At 37.8% G+C, this 20956-nt stretch overlaps 1 protein-coding gene across 1 annotated transcript in view; it reads left to right on the forward strand.

Moving 5' to 3' along the window:
• The window catches only part of PITPNC1 (phosphatidylinositol transfer protein cytoplasmic 1), a 99776-nt gene that overhangs the window by 50370 nt on the left and 28450 nt on the right, over window positions 1-20956 (forward strand). Inside the window, exons 4-6 of the mRNA XM_009678990.2 lie at window positions 1511-1599; window positions 2059-2066; window positions 14321-14392. Of these exons, the coding sequence (XP_009677285.1) occupies window positions 1511-1599; window positions 2059-2066; window positions 14321-14392 (169 nt within the window). The remainder of the gene's footprint in view (window positions 1-1510; window positions 1600-2058; window positions 2067-14320; window positions 14393-20956) is intronic.

Genomic DNA, 20956 nt, shown 5'->3' on the forward strand with positions numbered 1-20956 from the left:
AGTCACAGAGACATAAGACTGACAAAATAAACATTAAGAATGTGATATAGTGAAGTTTGATATGCAGTATGCAAAATGTTGCTTAAGAGACTGTACACAAGAAAGGTTTATGTAAAGAAAAGAATCCAACTTTGAGCGATGTCATCAAAGAGCAAAAGTCAATGCACTTGAGCTTGAATTTTTTTAGAATGTGCTAATGTCTGCATTTTGCCTTTGGACAAATACAATATTTATATGTAGCTAGATCATGGTTAAAGAAACCTTAATGATCCAGACTATTTTCCCCAGAAATTCTGGAGAGTTATTTTACTTTCTGCATATGCAGTTATCTAAGGGAGAACTATTTCAGATATTTACTCTTGGAAAACTAAGGTTTGAAAGTATCTCCTTCAGTTCAGTAAGGGTTCTGTCTTAGGCTGGGTGATCTGCCCTACACTTGGCCTCGCTAACATGATTTTAACGAGGTCCCTGAAGTTCAGTGATATTCCTGGTCTCCAAATCTCTGCCTTCCTTTGAGTGACTAAGTCCTGTGTCTTTATTAGTGGCAGCTCAAGTGATTATAACTGATGTCAGAGGAAAGGGTTGAATCGTGTATTTGCATAAGCTTGCAGTCTTTTTACAGTGTACGTTTCTCACTTTGATTCCAATGAGTGACCAGAGTTCTGGAAATGAGAGACCCAAGACTCACGGTAAAAAAAAATGCTCGCAGCCTTCCAGAGTATTCTTTAATTACCCTTTAATGATCTTACCATGTGCTGTATCCATCTCCATGTCTTTTTGTTCTTAATCTACTGCTGTTGTACCACTGCGTTGATAAGTTCTCCTGACCGGCTGAGCTCCGAGTTAGGACATCAGTACCATTAATTCTCCTTGCTTTTGTGGTTTACTTTTCCAGCATCAGCAAATGGGGCTAAGACTACCTGACAGCCTCACAGAGGTGTTTGGACAAATCTGTTAATTTTAGTGTAAAAGCTTCATAATCAAGATGTGATGTTGGTAGCTTGGGAAAAACTACCTACTGAGGTTTTAGGTCAGTTGAACATCAAAGTTTGTGTGCCAGCAAGGAAGAAATCCCCTAGGCAGAAATAATGGCCTCAGAATCAAAAGCCGGACTGGCAGCAAGTACTTGCCCAGGTCCTTTGGGTAAAGAGTGCCTCCCTGTGGCGAGGAGTGCTGTAACAGAAGGACACTTTGCGTCGTCTCACCTGCTGACATCCTCCATAACCCGAAACCAGTCCTTGAAACTGGCACTGAAACCTCAGTTTACATCTGATCAGAGGTCAGTGCACTGGCAACATACTGATCACGTCGAGAGGGGAAGAAACATCTTTGGTTTCATATATACTGGTGGAGGAGACAGAGACAGAACGTGTATTCATGAGATAAAGATATTGTTGTGAAGTCTTGGTAGTTTTGTGTCCTGTGTGAGCGTGTTTGGCCAGTTTCTTTTTTTCTGCAGTTCTTATAAATCAAAACACATTCTAATTTTATATTTTCTTTTTGTTTTCAGCAAACTACCTAGCTGGGCTAGAGCAGTTGTTCCCAAAATATTTTATGTTACAGAGAAGGCTTGGAATTACTATCCTTATACAATCACAGGTAAGGGATGAAGCTGAAATGAAACTGGCTTTTCCTCTTTGGGTAGTTCAGCTTATCTTCAAAAGCGTCAGGTAACCAGGTAACGTAGTGAGCTACAGATCCTAAGGAATTTTTACAGCTCCTGTTGAACTGCATACATCTTTCCTTCTCATATTGATTGCTATCAGAAAATAAAGATTATAGACAAAGAATGCAACTAGGTGAAAACGGGAGTCTTTTTTTCATGCAATTTCTTCCTTGCAGAGAAAACATCAGATGCTTAGATTCTGTGGTGACTTACACCCTTTATTGTCCCATAGACTTTAGGCAAATGTAAATCAGTAGATTATCTGACACAAATTTTGTGATTATTGATGTGTGTTTACTGTAAGGATGTTGCATCATTGTTTTGTTTCACATTTCTTTTTTTTTTCTTTTCCCTCATCATTCTTTTTTTACAAATGGACAATTGGAAATCAGAATACACAGTAAGTTTTTCTTCCTCTTTTAATTCTAAAAGTACAATAATTATGTAAAATATAGTACTGGGATCCAAACTAATTCCTTCATAATGTCACTAATAGTGCATTCAATAGTGGAACTTTAAATTTATTTGATTAAGAAGTTTAAGGTTAGCTTTGAACTGTTTCTGTGGGTATCCTATAAATTATTTACCTTTTTTTAAGCATTTTAAAATAATTTGATATACTTTTTTAGTCAGTAGCTGTAACAAAGAGAAACTTCTATAAAAACGGGCAAGACTTTTAAGGTTCTAGTTATGACTTGGAGACATAAGAATAGAGTTTGTTTTACTTATTGTTTTATTAACTTATAAAATGCTCATCTCTGGTATGGTGTCTGAGAAACTGTACAATATGTAGACAAAATTAAATATAATATGGGCCTGGTGCCCAGGAAAAACAACTATTCCCTCTAGCAGAGCTAAGGCAAAATATAGCGCATAAATCGTGAGAAAAATTGTTTTACATGTACTGGCCATGTAAGTTTTCAGCAGCCTTTGCAAGATGAGGAGGAGGTGAGGAGGAAGTTCCAGGTAAAGGGCCCCTTCAGAAACTCCAGCCTTGATTTAGATTGAACTTCTGGCTACAGATGAAACGTAATCCACTCCTTTTTGTTAACATTGCAGCGTTCAGAATGTTTGTGCAGTTTCTTAAAACCAGTAAGGAATAAAGAGAGGAAAAAGGTTCTAATGTGATAAATGTGAAAGAGACAAAATAAAGCGATTCAAAGGCTCAGATCTCGCCTGGAGGCTTAGAGTTGAAAACGTGATGGCTAGGTTTGACTAGCCCCAAAGTACCACACCCTGCTTTTCAATATGTACTGTAGATATCTATTATATATTCTGCATTTTCGTATGTAAAATTCATTTGACTCTCAGAGGAAACCCTTATGTCCTGTAACGGACAGTAGTGCAAGGACAGCAGTAATGAGGGGACAGATTCTCAGCTGTTATTGTGTGATATTATCTTCAATAGGGCCTATCACAGTTTACATTAATTAAGGGTTTACCCTTTGATAGCAGGTTTAATTTTAGATGGGGAAGGTGATGTGCTATGTTGCAGTGATGTCCGTTACTTACACTTTGTTTTTATTCTGTTTTTTTTCATTAACTGTTTACATTTTGAGCATACAGGGTTTGAAGGAAAAGGAAAAACACCGCCAGAGAACTAAAAAACATTCAGCATACAGAGGCTAAATTAAATATGATTTCTTTTGGATCAGACTTATAGTATGCAAAATCTAAACTGTGTTTTTAATACAGATTGGCTAAGGAATATATTATGGAGACAAATGGAGAAGCATAACAAAGCGTAAACTGTAGTAAATTACTAAGACCTGACTATATTTAAGTGAATACATTTGGAGAAAGATAAGCCAAACAAACTTAACTGAAAAGAGACAATTAAGAATGCTGAAAGGGGTGGTAGTGGACAGAAAATTATGTCTAAATTTGAAACACAATACTTGAGACATTGTCAACCCCAAAGAACAATGCGGGACCCAGAAATTTGAGTCATGAGGTGGTCTGTCTGATCTGATGAGACAAGAGCTGAAACACATTTCAGCAAAGGTCTGTAGAAGGGTTACAATTAGCAAGATGTTCAAGAACATCAGCAAAAATACCATTGGTGGGTTGAAGAGGCTTGTAAAGAAAAACTAAATGGGTCTACAAATGTAGAAGGTAGGCAAAACAGTCACTAAGTGACAATATATGAGAGTTGGAGACTGATTATTCACCAGGGTGCAAGGAAACACAACTAGAAATATTCGTATGAAATTAAGGAAATTGTATTTCAGATACAAATCTAAAATATATTTTAATGGAGCTGCTAGGCTATGAAATGATTTTCAAGGGAAAATGAAGAAAGTATCTCTGCCTCAAGCTGTTGAATCTAGAACAAAAAGGCTAAATATGCCATTGGGAATAATTCCTACGCTTGTCTGGAATATTTCTCCAAATTTTGATTCGCTTTATTCATTAGAGACTTCTGAAAGAAAGTATGAAACAACACAGATACTGCCAAAAGTATGTATGATCACTTGGAAACACTTTTTCTAAAGAAAGTACATTCACTCTAGAGGGTCTGAGGGTCTAGAGGGTCATCCTAAGAATGAAATTGAGCCTCATTTCAAGGAAAACTGATTCCAAAGGTAGGCCAGCAATGGGATAAACAAAGCGTAATCTTACTGAGTCAAGTACATACGGCTAGGAAGGAAAAATCAAACCTTTCTAACCTCTCAAGTTCCACTCTGAATAAAGAGCAAGAACTTTCAAAGCTCAGTAGTGTTATTTCAATGTATGTTAGTGATCTGGAAGAGGATGTGGACAACACACTGAAGCTTGGTCATAGTATTAAGGTTTTTCTGTTGTAAAATACAAAGGCTGGTGAGAAAGAGTATTCAAGCACATCGGAATTCAGTGATTTGATGCAGAATAATTTAATAAATCCGGTTTTCCTGTGAAATACTATGGGTTTCATATATTTGACCTGCTTAAGGAGATCCTCTAAGAAAGAAATCTCAGCAGGCATTGGAACTGTTTTCCAGAATACTGTTCTCTGGGATGTGTGAAAACCTAGGAGTGCCTTGGATGCATGAAAACAGGAATGGAAATTAGAGCGTAATGATGTTAGTACTCTATAATCTGGGTTCAGTTTTGATGGTATCTCCTTTAAAGAATGGTATTTGTTACACAGCAAACCCCTAAATTTGACGCAAACAGGAGATGACTGCTTGGTCTACTACCAAGTCTGATAACTATATTAACAAAATGGAAAGCAAATGAGCTTAACAGAGCTATTGTACAAACAGTGTTTTTTTGTGGTGTGTAGTATGTGCAACATTGTAATGTCAAGAGAGCGTTTTAAAATGTGTACTATTCTGGCTGTGGAGGAGGACCTTGTTAAAACTGCAATACAAAAGACTTCCTATCAGGAAGATGAGACATGGGAAATATCCCAACAAATGCTTTGAATATCAAACCTTGAGCTAATCCTTGTAAGCTTCTTCCTGACATTGAGAGGGAGGAGGAGGTACAAAAACTCTACTTTTGCAGTTGAAGCCAAAAGAAGAGGTCCAGATTTGGGGATAACCATTTAGAAAATAAGATGCTGCTATAAAGTTCAAGTCCTTGTTTTAGTGGCTGGAGCATGACTCTAGTACTGTGCATGAGAAAGTCTAATAATTAATGTGACTCTTACATTTAGCACAGGAGTTGCTTTGTTTTTAATCTTGTAATTAGAAACCGGACTGGATAACTTGCTAAAACAAATGTTTAATTTGTTTGATGTTGTAATTAGGTTTAAGTTAAGCTTATAAATTTTGGGTGCTGTATTTAGGGTCCAGCTGAAAGGCAGCCCTATAGAAGTAACTCCTAGGGACTTTGCTGCAGGAGTAATTTGGGGGACTTAGGTCCTGGTGAATGCTTCCTGTCAAGGTACACATGCTCTTGGGGAACTGGTGTTGCCAGCTGCTGGGTTTTACAAAGAATTCCTTTGCTGGTCACCAGCTGGAACCTTTTCCGCCAGGACTGTGGAGGAGAGATGCTTCATAGCTATCCACAAACACCTATGTGTCAGCTTATTGCAGCATTTGCAAATATATATCTTTAGAGTGAAATATTTAGGCTATCGTTATGTATGTGGACAAGAATGACTGAACTCTCAGGAGACTTTCTTATTTTTCTTTCCTGAGGTTGTCCAGCTAGATTAGAAATAATTAACTAGAAAGCAAACCTGTCTCTATTGCAAACCAAATGAAAAAGGATTACATAGAACTAAGTTTCTGTACCTGCATCAGGATATTGTTAAACAATAAGCAGCCTAGAAGAAATACCCATTTGACCTGTTAAAGTGACAGTTCAGATTCTGGACAAGAAAGGAGCCTCAAGCAAACAAATAATCAGATAATAGGCTGACACAACCTGAGTACAAACCAAAATTCATATGATCAAAGTACACTGAAAATAAGCCTAACAAAGTTGAGCTATCGAGGTGGAGTACAAAGAGGTTAGGAAAAATACAAACAGCATTCAAGCAAACCGTTCTGAGTTTGAAGGTGCAGTTCAAGTGTTTACCAGGGATAATTTCAAATGCTTTTGCTGTTTGATCTAAATAGTTCCAGTGTTCTTAGCAATGTTTCATTTCTCCGACTGGAATTTAAAAACAGTTGGATAATTTTGACCCGCATATAGTTAGGTATAATCAATGGCCAATTGTTAGTTCCACTATTAGAAGTATATAAAGGACGATACAGACTGAGAACAGAGTGTTCTTCTGTCTGCAGGGAAGAAGAGAATTCTTTCAACTTGCCAGTGGTTCAAATTAAGTTAGGAATAGGGTGTAAATTCAGAATATTTATGAAAAACAGTTAGGAATAGAAAGCAGGAGAAAATGATTCCTTTGATGATGTATCACAATGACACTCATTCTCCTACAACAAATGACTGAGGCAAATACCCATTTCGTCTGGTATGCGTCAAGGCCCCACAGTGATAGTTGCAAATGTTCCATTATTGACCTACTGTTTACTGATTACTTTGAGAACAGGCATGTTATATGTTTTTGTGATTGTTATTTTTATCATCAGATAATAGACTTGAGAAAGAGTTGCTTCAGATAAATATTGCAAGGAATTTGTAGGATTTTTTTTTCCTATGTTCTCTTTATCTGATTACCACTGCTTGAAATTTGGACGCAACCCATCAGTCTTGCGCTCAGTGCACAAACTTCTCTCCGAGTGAGCATATGAAGGGTCTGCATCAAAAACGCATTGCAGGACTGGAGCCTAATATGAAGTAACTACCAAACTTCCTTTTTTTAGGCTCACAGCAGAGGCTAGCTGGTGGCATTACTCTAGTAAAACACAGAATGGCTGCTTTAGAGATTCTAGGAAAAGAAAGGACCTCGGTAGCGTTTACAAGAAACAAAGACTATATTTTTAGAAAACAGCAAACCTATATTCTTATTTAATAACTTAATCCCATTGAATCATCCCTTTCTTTACAGAGTAAATCAAACTGCTTATGAGAATTCATTTTTTCTACCATTGGCTTATTGTAAAACAATCCAAACCCCCCTCTTGAGTCATGAGACTGCCATTTTCACTTGTGCATGCTGCTTCTCACTTCCCTTCTTCCTCAATAAACAGGTTACTGTTCCCACCTATCAGGGAAGAAGATCCTAAGGGAAGGCAAAACCGGAGATAACAGTGTTGAGTTTCATAGTGGTTAGAGGCAACTTGTCAGTTGACTGTTTCATCTTCAAGTTCTTGTATGTGATACAAATAGTAGTTTTCTTCCTGAACTTGTTTATTTAACTCCTTTGCTTTTTTCAAAGCCTTTTTCTCCGCATTGTTTTTACTCTTTCCTCTCAACAGCACTTTTCCGCTCTTTGCCACCTTCCTGTGCTTATCTTGCTTTCCAAATTCTCCTCCCTTTCATGAGTCACATATTCCGAGCTCTGCCATTACCCTGCCCTGCCCTTTCCATCTATTTTATTCAGACTTTGTCATTCTGATTAATGCCAGCTTGTGCAGTAAGTGGTCTGTATCAAATAGCAGCTCTGCGTTTTCACGCACAGTGCTGTCCAGAGTATTCGGAAGGTAATCAAAAATACTGTGGCCATTTCTTAAAAAACTTTGAATATTCCCTGAAAGAAACAATCTAAATACTGTAAATAGCTGAAGGAAATCATGTAATTTGAAATTTACTGCAGAGACATTATCTTGTATTTTCTTGTTGTATCTTCATGTATCTTCTTGTATACAAACTGCAGAGACATCATCTTGTTTGTCCATACGCTCGCGTGATTTTGACTTTCTTCTTCATCTAGGCCTCTGCCTTCTGTCCCATTCCTGCACCGCACCATGTTCCAGTGGCATTGGCAATCTCCCGTGTTACACCCTTCCTCCCGTTTCATCCCTCCGTCTGCTTTATAAATGTCTGCTGTTACTCCAGGGGACAGTGTGTCTGTGTCTGCCTGCTTCCCCTCCTTGCCCCCTTGGTGAGCAGGGAGGATGGGCAGGATTCCCTCCTGCCTCGGCTGGTCTGCGGACCCTCCACTTCCCCATAGCGCAGTAATGAGAAATAGAGACTCCATGTGCCCTTCCCAGTTTTCTGAACATCACTGAAGTGCTTTTACCCTAAAACAGCGTCTAAAAAGTTTGGAATTCAAAGAGTGTGGTATTTAAAAGTTACCATGTTAAACAAATGACATTTTGCTTGGCCAGGCTCACTTCATTGTATCAGTTACCATGTTCTTTAGCCCTAAGCCTTGCAGGATTCCGCTCTAAGAGCGTTGCCAAAAGAATATGTATGTGACCATATAAAAAATTTGTTAGCCTGAAAAGTCATGGGAGATCAGAGAGAACACTTACATGAAGTGTCTGTTTCCCCAAGCTTTAAGGTTAAGATTTAGGGGGATATGCCTCTGGTGCTTAAAAAAGGATGGCATTAATTTTTACAGCACCAAAATAGCTTCCAAGGATTGAGGATTAATATTCACAAGGAGCACGGAGAAGTGAACTGCAGTGATGAGGTCTCTAGCAGTTCTTGGAACATTCTGCAGAAAGAACCCAAAGGGAAAATGAAACGAGCTAAAATGGTATTGATAAAATAACACTCACTCATATAGAACAGGTTACAGAAGGTGAAGAAACCTTTTTTGGTTACCTTCTGTCCAGTGTATTTGCTGGCAACTGTAGTAACTCCTTCAGCCACCTCAGATGTAATTACTATGCAAAGGTTATTTTTACAGTCCGCTCCATAAATTGATTGTAAAACACCGTATGTGTTCGACTGTCTCTTTAAGACTTTGGCAAGTGTTTTGGCTTACTTAGAGTCTAACCTGTTCTTGTCAGAGTTTCTTATTGCCATGGTAACACTAATCAATCATCATGCTAAAAATAGTCCTTTCATTTTTCAAGAGGCTATCTGTAGTGAATTGAAAATCCAACTGCAGTATGTGTTTTCCGTATGCTGCTTTCATTTTATTTTATTTTAATCTGGAAATACCCGTGCTTACGTCTAGTAATTACTATTGCAGACTGCAGTTATTGCACTGGTTTCTCTCTCGAGCTTTAAACCTCTCGTGGTTCTTCTAAAAAGGTTTCCATAAATAGAAAGTTTACTTAAAAAAAAAAAAACAGAATAGTCTCCTTATTTCTTTGCTTTTGAAAGTCATAGGTGTACTGGATGGTGAGAAATTTTTAAGGATTCTGGAGGTGACGATAGGAAAGACACCTCCTTAGAGAGTTTTACACCAAGAAACCTTATCATTGAAATCCTAGGACCTTGAAGTCACTAAGACTCTGAAGATTTTGTCATACACAGTATAACTTAAATCTAATTTAAAATGAAAGATTGAATTGGCCACCATTTTTTTCAAAGAGGAACCTTGCAACTCGTAGAGATAGTGAAATGGAAAATTGGAAAGCGTGCCTTGTGCATTCCTGTGCGTGCTCAGCGTATCGATCAGCTGCCAGGTCTGTGCTGGAAGAACACATTCCGGGGGAGGCAGAGCAAAAAGGGAGTGGTGCTTTGAAAAAAAATCTGCTAAAAGGTTCCTTGGCTACCATTCCCTCCCCGGTTTGATTCTAAAGGTTTTTAATGCTTGGCTAAGTAAATATGCTGTTCCTCAAGAAGAAAGGGATAAAAAGTATATTTTGCAGTTTTGCATGATGAGTAACAAAGTCTTTTGAATGATGCATAAACAGTTTTCTGGTTCTGCCAGAGCCCTCTGCCAATTAATCAGAGTGCAACTGATGAGTCATGAGACACCTTCTGTGAAACGTTCAAAAATTTGGACCCTGCTCTTGAAAGCCAAAGGACCCCCCGCTGTTACTAAACCTGTGGTTGCCGATCAGTTGAGGTTCTGAGAGATATATTTGCAATCCAGTACTTTCTGGTGAATTTTAGTTTTCATCTGGGGTAAATTCATGTTACCATTTATACTCTCAAATGAGATCGTTACAGCCCTCACCTTTATACTAATTATATAGTGAGGTTGCCTCTTGACAGCTTTGTGCAAAAAATGACTTTCTGCTTTCTCATGAGGTGGCCTGAGGTGAACGACACTTCTTCTAAACTAATCTAAAGATGCTTGGTCTTTCCTTAATGTTTCTTTTTTGAAACAGCAGACTGGAAGATCTTTTTCTTTAAGTAGAGTTTAGATTCTGGGTCACAAGAAACGACAATTTGATTCAAGCAGTGGCTTGCAGAACTGCTACAGGCAGCCTAATGCAACCTGAAGTACAATATATAAAATGGCTGCGTTCTACAGTATCGTCATCTGACTCACTGCTGGTAAACTGCAGACTGTAGTTGAAAGTCGGAGATATTTTCTGAGAGCAAGGTAGAAGTGAAATGTGGTGTTTGGCTTTATATTCAAAAGCTCCTCTGTTATATGGAAGAACATAACTGTTGTACTGAACCTGCAGCCATGCTTCAGACCAACACCACAAAGGTTTTTCATATTTTGTGTCTTTATCCTCTGCTGTACCTGAAACTGTGCTTTAAAAGCAGCTGTTTTGATAAAGAAAAATGCATTAGAATATTGAAAAATATACTCTATCCAACAATTCCTAAGATTTTATAGTTACATCATAAACAAAGATACTTTCATCAGTACAAGGAAAGAGGAACCATTTAGGAGCATCAGTTGTGTATTTGCTGTAAATATGAAAAAGGCTATAGTGAAGTTGTTTCTGTCAGTGGGTTTTTCAAACCTGACAGTGGGGACCGTGATAGCAGCACCTTATCCTGTGATGGACCCTGCTACTCCTCAAAATGAGGGCTGGGAGAAGAGCTGCCCTGTCCCCAGCCGGTAGGGTCAGCATAGAGCAATTTCTGTGGCCACTGAGGTTTTGGACAAACCACTAGACTTGGACTGTATAACTTAACCAGCTTGCAGACTTACAAAGCTCTGACCTAGATGCAATCTGCTAAAGCACTGTAGTCGTGGTGACCCTTCTCCTAGTGATATATCATTTGTCATCCACTGCTTCTGCTTTTATCAATTATGAGATTTTATTTTGGGGGGTTGATGTTGTTTAACTGTATAGCAAAAAAAAATTAAATCTCAGTCCTCGAATCAAGAGGGCAGATATTTAAAACCTACTAATAAAACATGCCCTAGAGCTGTAACCTTGAAATGGAGACAGTGCCAGTGAACTGTTTTCCTTCTAAGTGTTCTAAACAGTTACCATATCATTAACAGTATGGCATACATCGCTACGATTTTTGGTGGGAATGTTCCTAAACGCTATTATTCAGATAAAAGCTTTGAGCCCTCAGCAATACAGTATGAGGTATTGCATTCAGTAAGCAGTACTAGTAATTGCTGATAAAACAAAATGTATTCTTTGGCCGGCTTCTCACATTTCCTCAAGGATGCTTTCCCCCCGGATGCCCGTACGCAGAGTTCTAGCTTGTTGTCAGCAGGAGCTCTGTGTGCCTGGACTATGATCCCTGCAGTTATATATTTGTGTAAAAAGCATGGCTGCCATATACCGGTTTTTGAGATCCGTAACTCGTGTTTTTACCAGCCCAACACCAATGTGGTTATTTTCCAAATGCTCTAAAAACTATGCAGTACTAGATGTCTGTGGTTAGATTGTATATTTTTAAATTCTGCTTGTTATGATCCACCTTCAGTAGCAATTGACTTTTTCAACCCTCTGTGTCCTGCCACAAACACAGGATACAACTAGAACGTTGTTTTGTGTTGTTTGAATATGAATCCTCTAAGAGACATCTAACATTGTTTTAGGACTTGCTGGCGTCCCTGTGTCTCCAGGGTCATTACATATCTTCTTTAATATTACGTTTCATGACTTTTCTTACTCTAAGCAAGTGTAAGTTTGATTAGCCCCTTTTAGTTATCTCTTCTTCCAACTACAGGCTTGCTCCCATATGCTCTAGCTGTGTGTTAATATAGTTTAAAGGTCTTCATTCCCCCTCTTGGTTAATTTTGGAGATACAAATTAGAACCTTAGGACAGACCTTGGCATTTGTTTTTGCTTCTTTCCATGTAGCCTACGCTTTGCTGATTTGTTTTCAAAAGGATTTAGACCCTTTGAATCCTTATATATAAGGTAGAAATGACATAGTTTATAATGGATTGAAATTCGGATCATTTAGCAGCTAGCAACAGGTCAGCACACAATACTATGCTATGGGAGAACACGCAGAGTTTAGCAGTGCATGCTAAACCTGTGACGCAGATGATGAGGGGGAAAGACCTTTTTACCAACTTTGTCTTTGATTCCTGACTGAAACTATGTAGCTGTCTTGAATTCCTAAGGAATAAAAAAGTGGGTTTTTTTTCTTGGAAATTTCTCACAAGTTAAAGAAGCCACAAATAGGAGTGACATGAGCTATATAGCAGCGTACTGAGATATGTAGTGAAACCTCACTTGGAAGAGTATTGGGATTTTTCATTTGTTAATTTGTGTCATAAGATCCCGAGTTCTGACAGACTGCTTAAAAATACTGTATATGTGCAACTGGCACTTTGTGAAATGTATCCATAGGAAGTGTTTTAATTGCCCACAAAATATGGGTGATTGATAGGAATCAGATCTGTCACTGAGCTTGCCCTGTCCTGCACTCGACACGCTGCTGATTCTCTCTTGGCATCCCACGTATTTACTCAGGGAACAAGTGAGAGTTAGCCACAGTTAGCCACAGTTAGCTGAGAGTTAGCCACAGTTCAGATTTGGATTGAAACTCATAAATGTTCCATTCCACAGAAATCTTTAATAAAAGGCAAAAGATGTACCTGATCTGAAGACTCCTGTGCAGTCTGTGCGTCTGCAACAGCATCATTTGACATGAGAGCGCTAACCATGTTAATGGGGAGAGAGAGAGAGTTTGAGCCAGGAGCCTTTCTTCCTCCCCCAAATAAATCTTTTCTCTATAAAATCCATGACACCAGCACCCTATTCTGGCAAAACTGTCCCCTTTTTCTTTGCACCAAGGATTGATTATAGATGTGTTCATGAATACTAGATGTCCTGTGATCAAAATACGATTAAACAATGACTTTTTTGAAATGTTCTGTAGTCTCAAAGGAGCTTTCTTCTTATTTCAATTTTGTTGTACTGCAGCCAACCCTCTAAATCACCTCAATTCTTAGTCATCAGCCCCTCCCTTAGAAGAACTCTCCAAACTTGATCAAGTCCAAACTTGGACCAGCAGCAATGTGAACACTGAGGCCTCAGAATGTCCTCATTGTGTAATCTCTGGGTACAACACACGAAATAGTCATAGTCTTTACTCAGACACTTTGCCATAGGGTGTGATGCATTATACAAGGAACTGGCACATCAGTTTCACTGACAGTCCATGCAAGAAAAGACTTGATGACTAATAGTAAAGATGCTAAACTAGCATCCTTCAGAGGTTGTTAGACATCTACTTTTTCTGCCTACATATACTGAAAAGTTGATTTGAGAGAAAGACTGTGAAACGCTAAAGAAATGATACTTGAAATGTTTTTCCCAGTGGAATTACGTTGCCTAGTATTATAAATTCTAGTCTTCATAACCCAACTAAATTAAGCCATCCACAGAAAAATAAATAAATCCCTGTGTAAAACAGGACTCTTACCCGTGATAGAAAAATATTTGTAAATTCTTAATTTTCTTGCATTGTTATCTGGAGGTGAATTTAGGTTTCGTATAAAAGAACTTCCATGCCCGCCCATATTTCATATTAATTTCATTCATAGGAAGTGATGTTAAAATTTCCTTCACACTGAAAATGGGAAAAAAACTCATGTCAAAGCATTCTCATCGATTTGGTCAGCAGCTGCAGCCTGTGAGGGGTCCTTGGAATTATTTCATATGAGGGATAGACTTATCTATGATGATGAATATTTAGTTGCTCTGGAGATATTAGTAAGCCAAAGTTTTAACAAAACATTCAGGACAAACCTACTAATATGCATAGTAAGCATGAAAACAGTTGTATCTAGTTGTACTAGAGTATTTAGACTAATTTATTTATACCTTCATTTTAGTACTCAACTTTCAGGTAGAATCGCTGCATCCCTTCAGGATCACAGGAACCTTTGCTCTTATGTTTTGTGTACATTTGGCTATTTTTCTTGAAGTAATCTGAAAGAATAAAGCTGATATCAAACGGGATGTACTGAATATATCAATTAATGAAGCAAGACATATTTTTTATCATATCAAACATATTTTTCTTTTGTTGCAGTGTTCATTTTTGCCTAAATTCTCCATTCATATAGAAACAAAATATGAGGACAACAAAGGAAGCAATGACAGTGTAAGTATGATGGTTTTGGCAAAACTGAATTTCATCCTTTTAGTTAATCATGAACTATATTTGGGGGTTGTAGGGCTTTCACTCTGGGGAACAGCCTCCTCAGGTTTTTATTTTTGCACCTATCAGGTATCCTGTTCATTGGAAGGTTGTTAGCTTGCAAAGTGGTTACCTAAAGCACTATGAGATGAAAGATTCATGTTCACAACTTCTCTCCTACATCACAAAATCTATTTGTTACTTCTCTAAACACAACATAATTCATATATGTCAGCTAGTACTGATGGAGGTTTATGGAAAATGAAGAAGATACTGTTGGGTTTTTTTTTGTAATTGTATTCCATTTTATCTGTTTCATATTATTGTCTTTGAGTAAAGGGAGTTGAATTCAAAGGATTTGTTAGGAAGTGCAATCAGGAAACTAAACAATGGTCAGTAAACAACTTCAAGGGAACAATGGCTGGACTATGGAGATGATGCTTTTGGCAACCACTCACCAGAGGTTACAAAGTTCTTCCTAGGGTGAGAGCCTAGAGCTGAAAAGGATCATTAACTATGCAAAATTCTCTCTGGAGAAAGGGTGCGAGTGAGTAGCCAGCTGCTGCTGGACGGAAATGCTGATCGAGAGATACTGGGGAATGGAAGGTACAAGGTCAGGCAGATTTCTGTTGCCCTGACAGGGAGCACAGCAGAATCATCCAACTAGCAAGAAAAGAATGCCATGAAATATAACCAGACAAATAAAGATCCAGCCCTTGGATGAATAAACAAATATGTTTCTGTATGTTTCATTTCGGGATGCTTTACACAGCCATTTGTTGCAGACTCATGGGAAGAAGTTTCTTACAGGTGTGAAATGTTTGGAACACTGATCTGTAACACAGAGACCTAGTGCAGGAATGTGTAAACTCATTCTAGAGGGAGGAGAAGGCAGTAAAGCAGATTTTAAGGGGCTCCGAGACAAAGCCTTGCAGTTTCCAGGGATGTCCCTCTAGCATCCTTATTAAGGTTAAAGTTGTCCTAGATGAGAGATACATTTCCCTAACTGACTGCATGTTAATAAGGCTGACAGCTGTTGCATTGCTTATGGCAAAAATTAAGTACATGAAAAAGAACAAGGTATAATTCTGATTAATGTTTTTGGCATGCAGACACTTTTCTAGTAGGAACTAGACAGAGATCATATATTAGCCACCAAACACCACCAACTTTCAGTTCCTGCTAGTCTAAGCCATGTTCAGATCAATAAGTGAGAGGGAGAGAAAGAGTGTGTTATGTTACCAACTGTATGAGCCCCCTGCATTATGTAATTTATGCAGTTTGCAATGTGCACTTCTGCTTTTTGGCAGTACTTTAATTCAGAGCAAGCCCACACCTTTGGTTTCAGGAGGGTGCAGACTACTGTTCTGGTACATTTATAATGTCAGCAGTGAGAAGACATGTTCTGTACTGATGCTTGACAGAGGGAAAGCTGAACCTACTTAACCAAGCAGTGAATTTTCATTTTCTTTTCTATGTATCAGCTTTGTGGCTAAAATATTACGAATCGAGCCTGGAATATTACCAAAGCAGTGAATTTAAGATAAATTACACAGGGGTATAATACTCAGATGGTAAATCAAGGCATCTACTCTGCTTAAATCAAGCTCTTCAAAATGTAATTTTTATCAGAGCCCCAGCAAGGTAATGCTATAGTGTCTTTACATCGATAAAGGATACAGATTACAGGATACAAGATCACAACAGATTAGGCAAATATTTGCCAAGATTATTAATGCATTTAATCCATCCTGCCTTGCAGTAAGGAGGAGAAAGAGGGAGTGAATTATAGGTCTCCATTCCAGCCCTAATTGCCATGATTTTAAAATTCTTAGAGTTATGTTATTCACCAGTGTGAACACAGCAAACCAATGGAAGATCTCCATTTTTTGCTACTGATCCTGCAACACTGATCTGCTGAGGCAGGTGTGGCTCGTACTGACTGAGATGCTGCAAGCTTAATAGATATGGAGAGACCTGTTTGAAAGTCCACTGGAGCCTGTGGGGGGACTTCTGTTAAACCAAACACCTCAAAACTAGGACTAAGATTGGATCTGGTGTCTGTTGCTGAATGGGTAGGCTTAAACCTCACTTGAAAATGCAAAGTATATTTTTCCTTTGCTTCAGCCAAGTTTAGTTTAAATTGCACTGTTTTCCCAGTTAGAAAAAAACAACAGAGAAACGTAGCATCCATTTCTATAGATTTCCATGGATATACTGTATCATTGCAACTGTCAACCTTGGCTGATGCAGAAATAATTAATCTAAAAAATAGTTTTCTAAATTTTGCCGTTGTAATGCAAAATAAATTGAATGATCGTTATTACTACAGAAGTAAGGATAATCATGTCTGATTTTAACTAAGCTATTTCTAGATTTTCCTAGAGACTGTACAGACATTTTAAATAATTCTTTGAACTCTGATCTATTCTCCAGTTCCATGTTATCTAATAAAGGAGATATTGATTGCAAAAAGCAATAATTAGATAGAAGGATATTAAGCTAATTACATTGATTAGTGGAAGAAAGCAATATGAATGCTTTCAGGTTCCTGTTGTCATTTAGCAGGCTAGTATATAATAATTATTATTACATTTAATATGTTGCATTGTCTGGTAAGATTCTGCCTAATTGTCACAATGTATCTTGATGCAAACATCTTCCTGATTTTTCTTCTCAATTGTCTTGATAGTAGAAACTAGTGAAAGATAGTGATATCTGCTTTGAGACTTCATTTTTCTAAGTCTTAGACTTTGGTATCATTTCAACCTATGCAAAATGTGCTTAAAACAGCATTGTTCTGTCTGTTAGAGTTTGCACTTGATTTGCACAAATATAAATATTGCCAAAAAGTGCAAGGACAACAAAAAGGAAAACCCTTCATTTAGATAAAACACTAATGAAGCTTGTATAGATGGTAGTAGTGCAGTACTATAAATCCATCCACTTGTGATTTCTAGTGCTACAGCACAGCTGATGTATCTAGCTGTTCACATGGCAACTCTCCCCTTAGAAAAACAAAATGGGTATTAGATTAACATGTTAGTACATCAAATATTGTCACTGCTACATTGCAGCTTTGCAGACCCATTAACTGTGTGTGAAACTAGACCAATGAGTCAGGCCATTCAGTATTTTGCCTTAAAGGTCTTTTAAAAAGTAAACTTTTTATTTTAAATTCAAAAATAGTATTTCTAAAAACTAGAACGACTGGTAAAATATAAATGGCATTGTAGGTGGCATCTGTACTCTGCTGTATCTGTACTGACAGAGTGTTCAAGAATATTTGAGAGCGTTTGAGAGAATTGCTTCCCTCTTGGATCTTTTACTTAAATGCAACATGTGCTGCTTTAGCTGCATACATAAGGCAGAGTTCCAGCAGGAGCTGCTGGGAGGAGGAGAGTACAGGTGCCTACAGCAAAGACACCCTCTGGGAACACTGGGAAGCTATTCAAGTGTGTGTTAATCACTCTGTGCACACTTTCCTGCCCATAAGAAAAATAAGCAGTTAGGGGATTCAGATATGGATACATGAATTCTCTCTTTTGAGAGAATTAAAATTATTAGTAACATAAGTTAAATAGTAGAGAATTGTTTACTTTCATTAAATTATTAGTAACATAAGTTACATAGTAGAGAATTGTTAAGCTTATCTAATAAATTAAATGGTTAGAAGTCTCAGGCAGTATGGTTTTCATGAATAGACTTTATTAACCTCTTTTTTACTTGGGCAGATATTATTTTATCAGTTTATCTGTTGATTACAAAACATCCACCACATGGCTGCAGTTAGTGATGTGATCAATGCAAGATGATCGCAGGCACTGTAGATTTTTGTATTCCAGATGTCATCTTGACTCTCGGAGGTGGTTGCTCCCAGGGCATTGCAATGACATTACTACTGACAGCCATATGAAAAAAGCATTTCTGATGCTGACTGTTAACTATTATATGAAAGATATTTTTGTATGTAATTTATAAGCTGAGAGTAAGCTTGCATTTAAGAAATGATGTCCCCTAAAAAGGAAATAACCCGCGTTCATTCAAACCCAATTGTCTTTTCCTTAAATGTCCCTTAATGTAGGATTATAGAAAAAAGAAAACATTAGTTCTATTTTTAGGCTGTAGTCTTATAAGCTTTGACTTTTATGATTTTTTTTTTTTAAGCTCTCTACAGCTGTCTACAATGTCTGTGATTTATCTTAATAAGAAGTAGATTCTTATAAAGTCTCTAAAAATATCTTCCTGATGATCCTCTCATTTACACTTCAGAAGTGCCCGAGACAGAGAGCTGTTGCAATGACGATAATATACCTGGGTCATGAACTGTAAAATAGATGTAAATACTAACTGTTGTGACTAGATTTATGAGCCTTTGACTGTACACAGTTAATTTTCTTCAAGCTTTATCTAAGATTTTTTTTGCGTAATTTACACCAAAGGCAAATCATTGTAGTATTTCAGTGCCTTAGAAAAGAATAAAATTTAGTACGATTCTCTTTAAATACAAATATGTTGTTTTCTCCCTTTCTCCTATGTTCCAGAAAAATAAGTAGCTGAGAGCTACATATATTGCCTTTGGTAACGCCGAAGGATTGGCCAATTACAATCCTAGCGTAGTTCCTGAGAGACTGCTCTTTCTGTTTGACCTTGGCGCAGTTGCCAAGGATGTGTTTCTCCCGGACTATAAATCCAGGGTGAAGGTATCTCATACCGAATCACAAGTGTGTGGCCCATGAAGCAAACTGGTTGCTAATACAGACTCGCTCCTCCCATTGATACTGCTCAAAGTTTTGTAGGGTTAAATTTGCTCTAACAGACTGTACACTGAGCTGGGTATCGTCTGGCCTCCTGCAGCCTGCACAGCGCCCAGAGCTGGAGTCAATGCGGTGTGGTGCACTGTGGCTAACTGAACAGAAGCGTGGTCATAGGCTCGTGGCTCACCTGCAACACAAGAGCGTTGCCAGCTGATCTGGCTATCCACAGCTCTGGTATTAATCCGTATGGAACCGTGACATAAGTTTCTCTGGCGATATCTAAGTGGTTTGTGAGGTAGCGCTGCAGTCAGACATTTCAAAATGGAGAGAGCAAAACTTTGGACATTTCTCTAATGCGCCTAAGGAGACTTGAGAATTTTTTTGTGTAAGGCCATGGGGAACTTCAAGCAGGTCACTGCCTCACATAGTAACGATACTTATGCATAAGGAGCTCTCCAAAAGATGACTAACATTTCTTCCGGCTCTTAACTCTGACAGATGTCCCATCTTTTAAAATTCAGTTAATGGGAAGCTCTTCACAGAATCAGAATGTGAAGTAGAGGATTAGTGACTCCAAACAGTCCAGAGAGAGAATTTAAAAATCACATAAAGATATTTGAAACTCATTTCTCTCCCCATCTTATTATAAGTGTCACTTACTTAATATTGGTTTTCAGAAGGTCAAGACACCAGAAGGTCCAGCAAGAAAGAGTTTAGGACCTGCCATCAGGTATACAGAATATACTGTGTAGTAAAACAAAACTTCCTTTGAGAAAGACAAAGTAAAGATGATCCCCATAAATTCTTTTGACTAGTTTTCCAGTTTCAACCTCTTCAAAAGTTTGTTTTAAATTTAGTATTCAAAAATTTAGGATATGGATTAGGCTGTGTTAGCACTGTAAAACTTTAGTGAAGTTTGAATGAATGTTTTTAATATAATATTGTAGTTGCAACTGAAATCAACTGGTAATGTCTCATTCTTCACCTGCATTCTTGGTTGTTTATCATCCACTGTGATGATGAATATAATCAATATATCGGAGTCTTGATATTACCTAGCATCTTTGCTCCAAAATACCCTGTTATTAAAGTCATGCTTTTTTTAAAAAACATCTCAACCGTGTCAAAATATCTTTCTAGATGTAATTGCTTATTATTGATCTCTAGCAGCCTTTTCACGTGAAGGTCAGGTCAGGCTTCTTAAGAGTTTTAGGTAAAATGGACAGATTCTAGGTGAGTACAGTGCTTGAATTTTAAAACATTGCTTTGGGACATATTTTTCCACCATAAATCTAAATTGTACATCTTTTTCCTGGGATGCTTTTGGGGAAGTAGAGAAGTTCTCCTTCTCAGACTGCACCCGAAATCTTGTCTTTATCTTTACAAATAAAAACTACTGTGTCATTTCTAATCTATGTATTGTTCCTATATTTCTTGACAATCCTAGGCTATGCATGTTATATTGTGTAGGCCATGGCTTTTGTTGCTCTTTACTTACCTCCACGTTCTTGTAAGAACAGTTTTGTCCTGATAATGAGACATCCCTGTATAAACGAAGAATGGAAGAAAGTATAAATAACTTAACTCTAATGCATCAGACCTGTTCATGTCTAGCAAAAGTCCACATTCCCCAACTTTTTCATCATAAGAAATCAAGCGCTAGATTTACATGATTTTCAGTTAGATGGTTGGAAATCCTCTCTACATCTTTCTTCACTTCTCTTTTCTGGGTTTTTTTATTTGAAAAGCCACTAAAAAAAAAAAGCTCCCT

This window comes from Struthio camelus, chromosome 19, assembly GCF_040807025.1.
Source record: "Struthio camelus isolate bStrCam1 chromosome 19, bStrCam1.hap1, whole genome shotgun sequence".
NCBI lineage: Eukaryota > Metazoa > Chordata > Aves > Struthioniformes > Struthionidae > Struthio > Struthio camelus.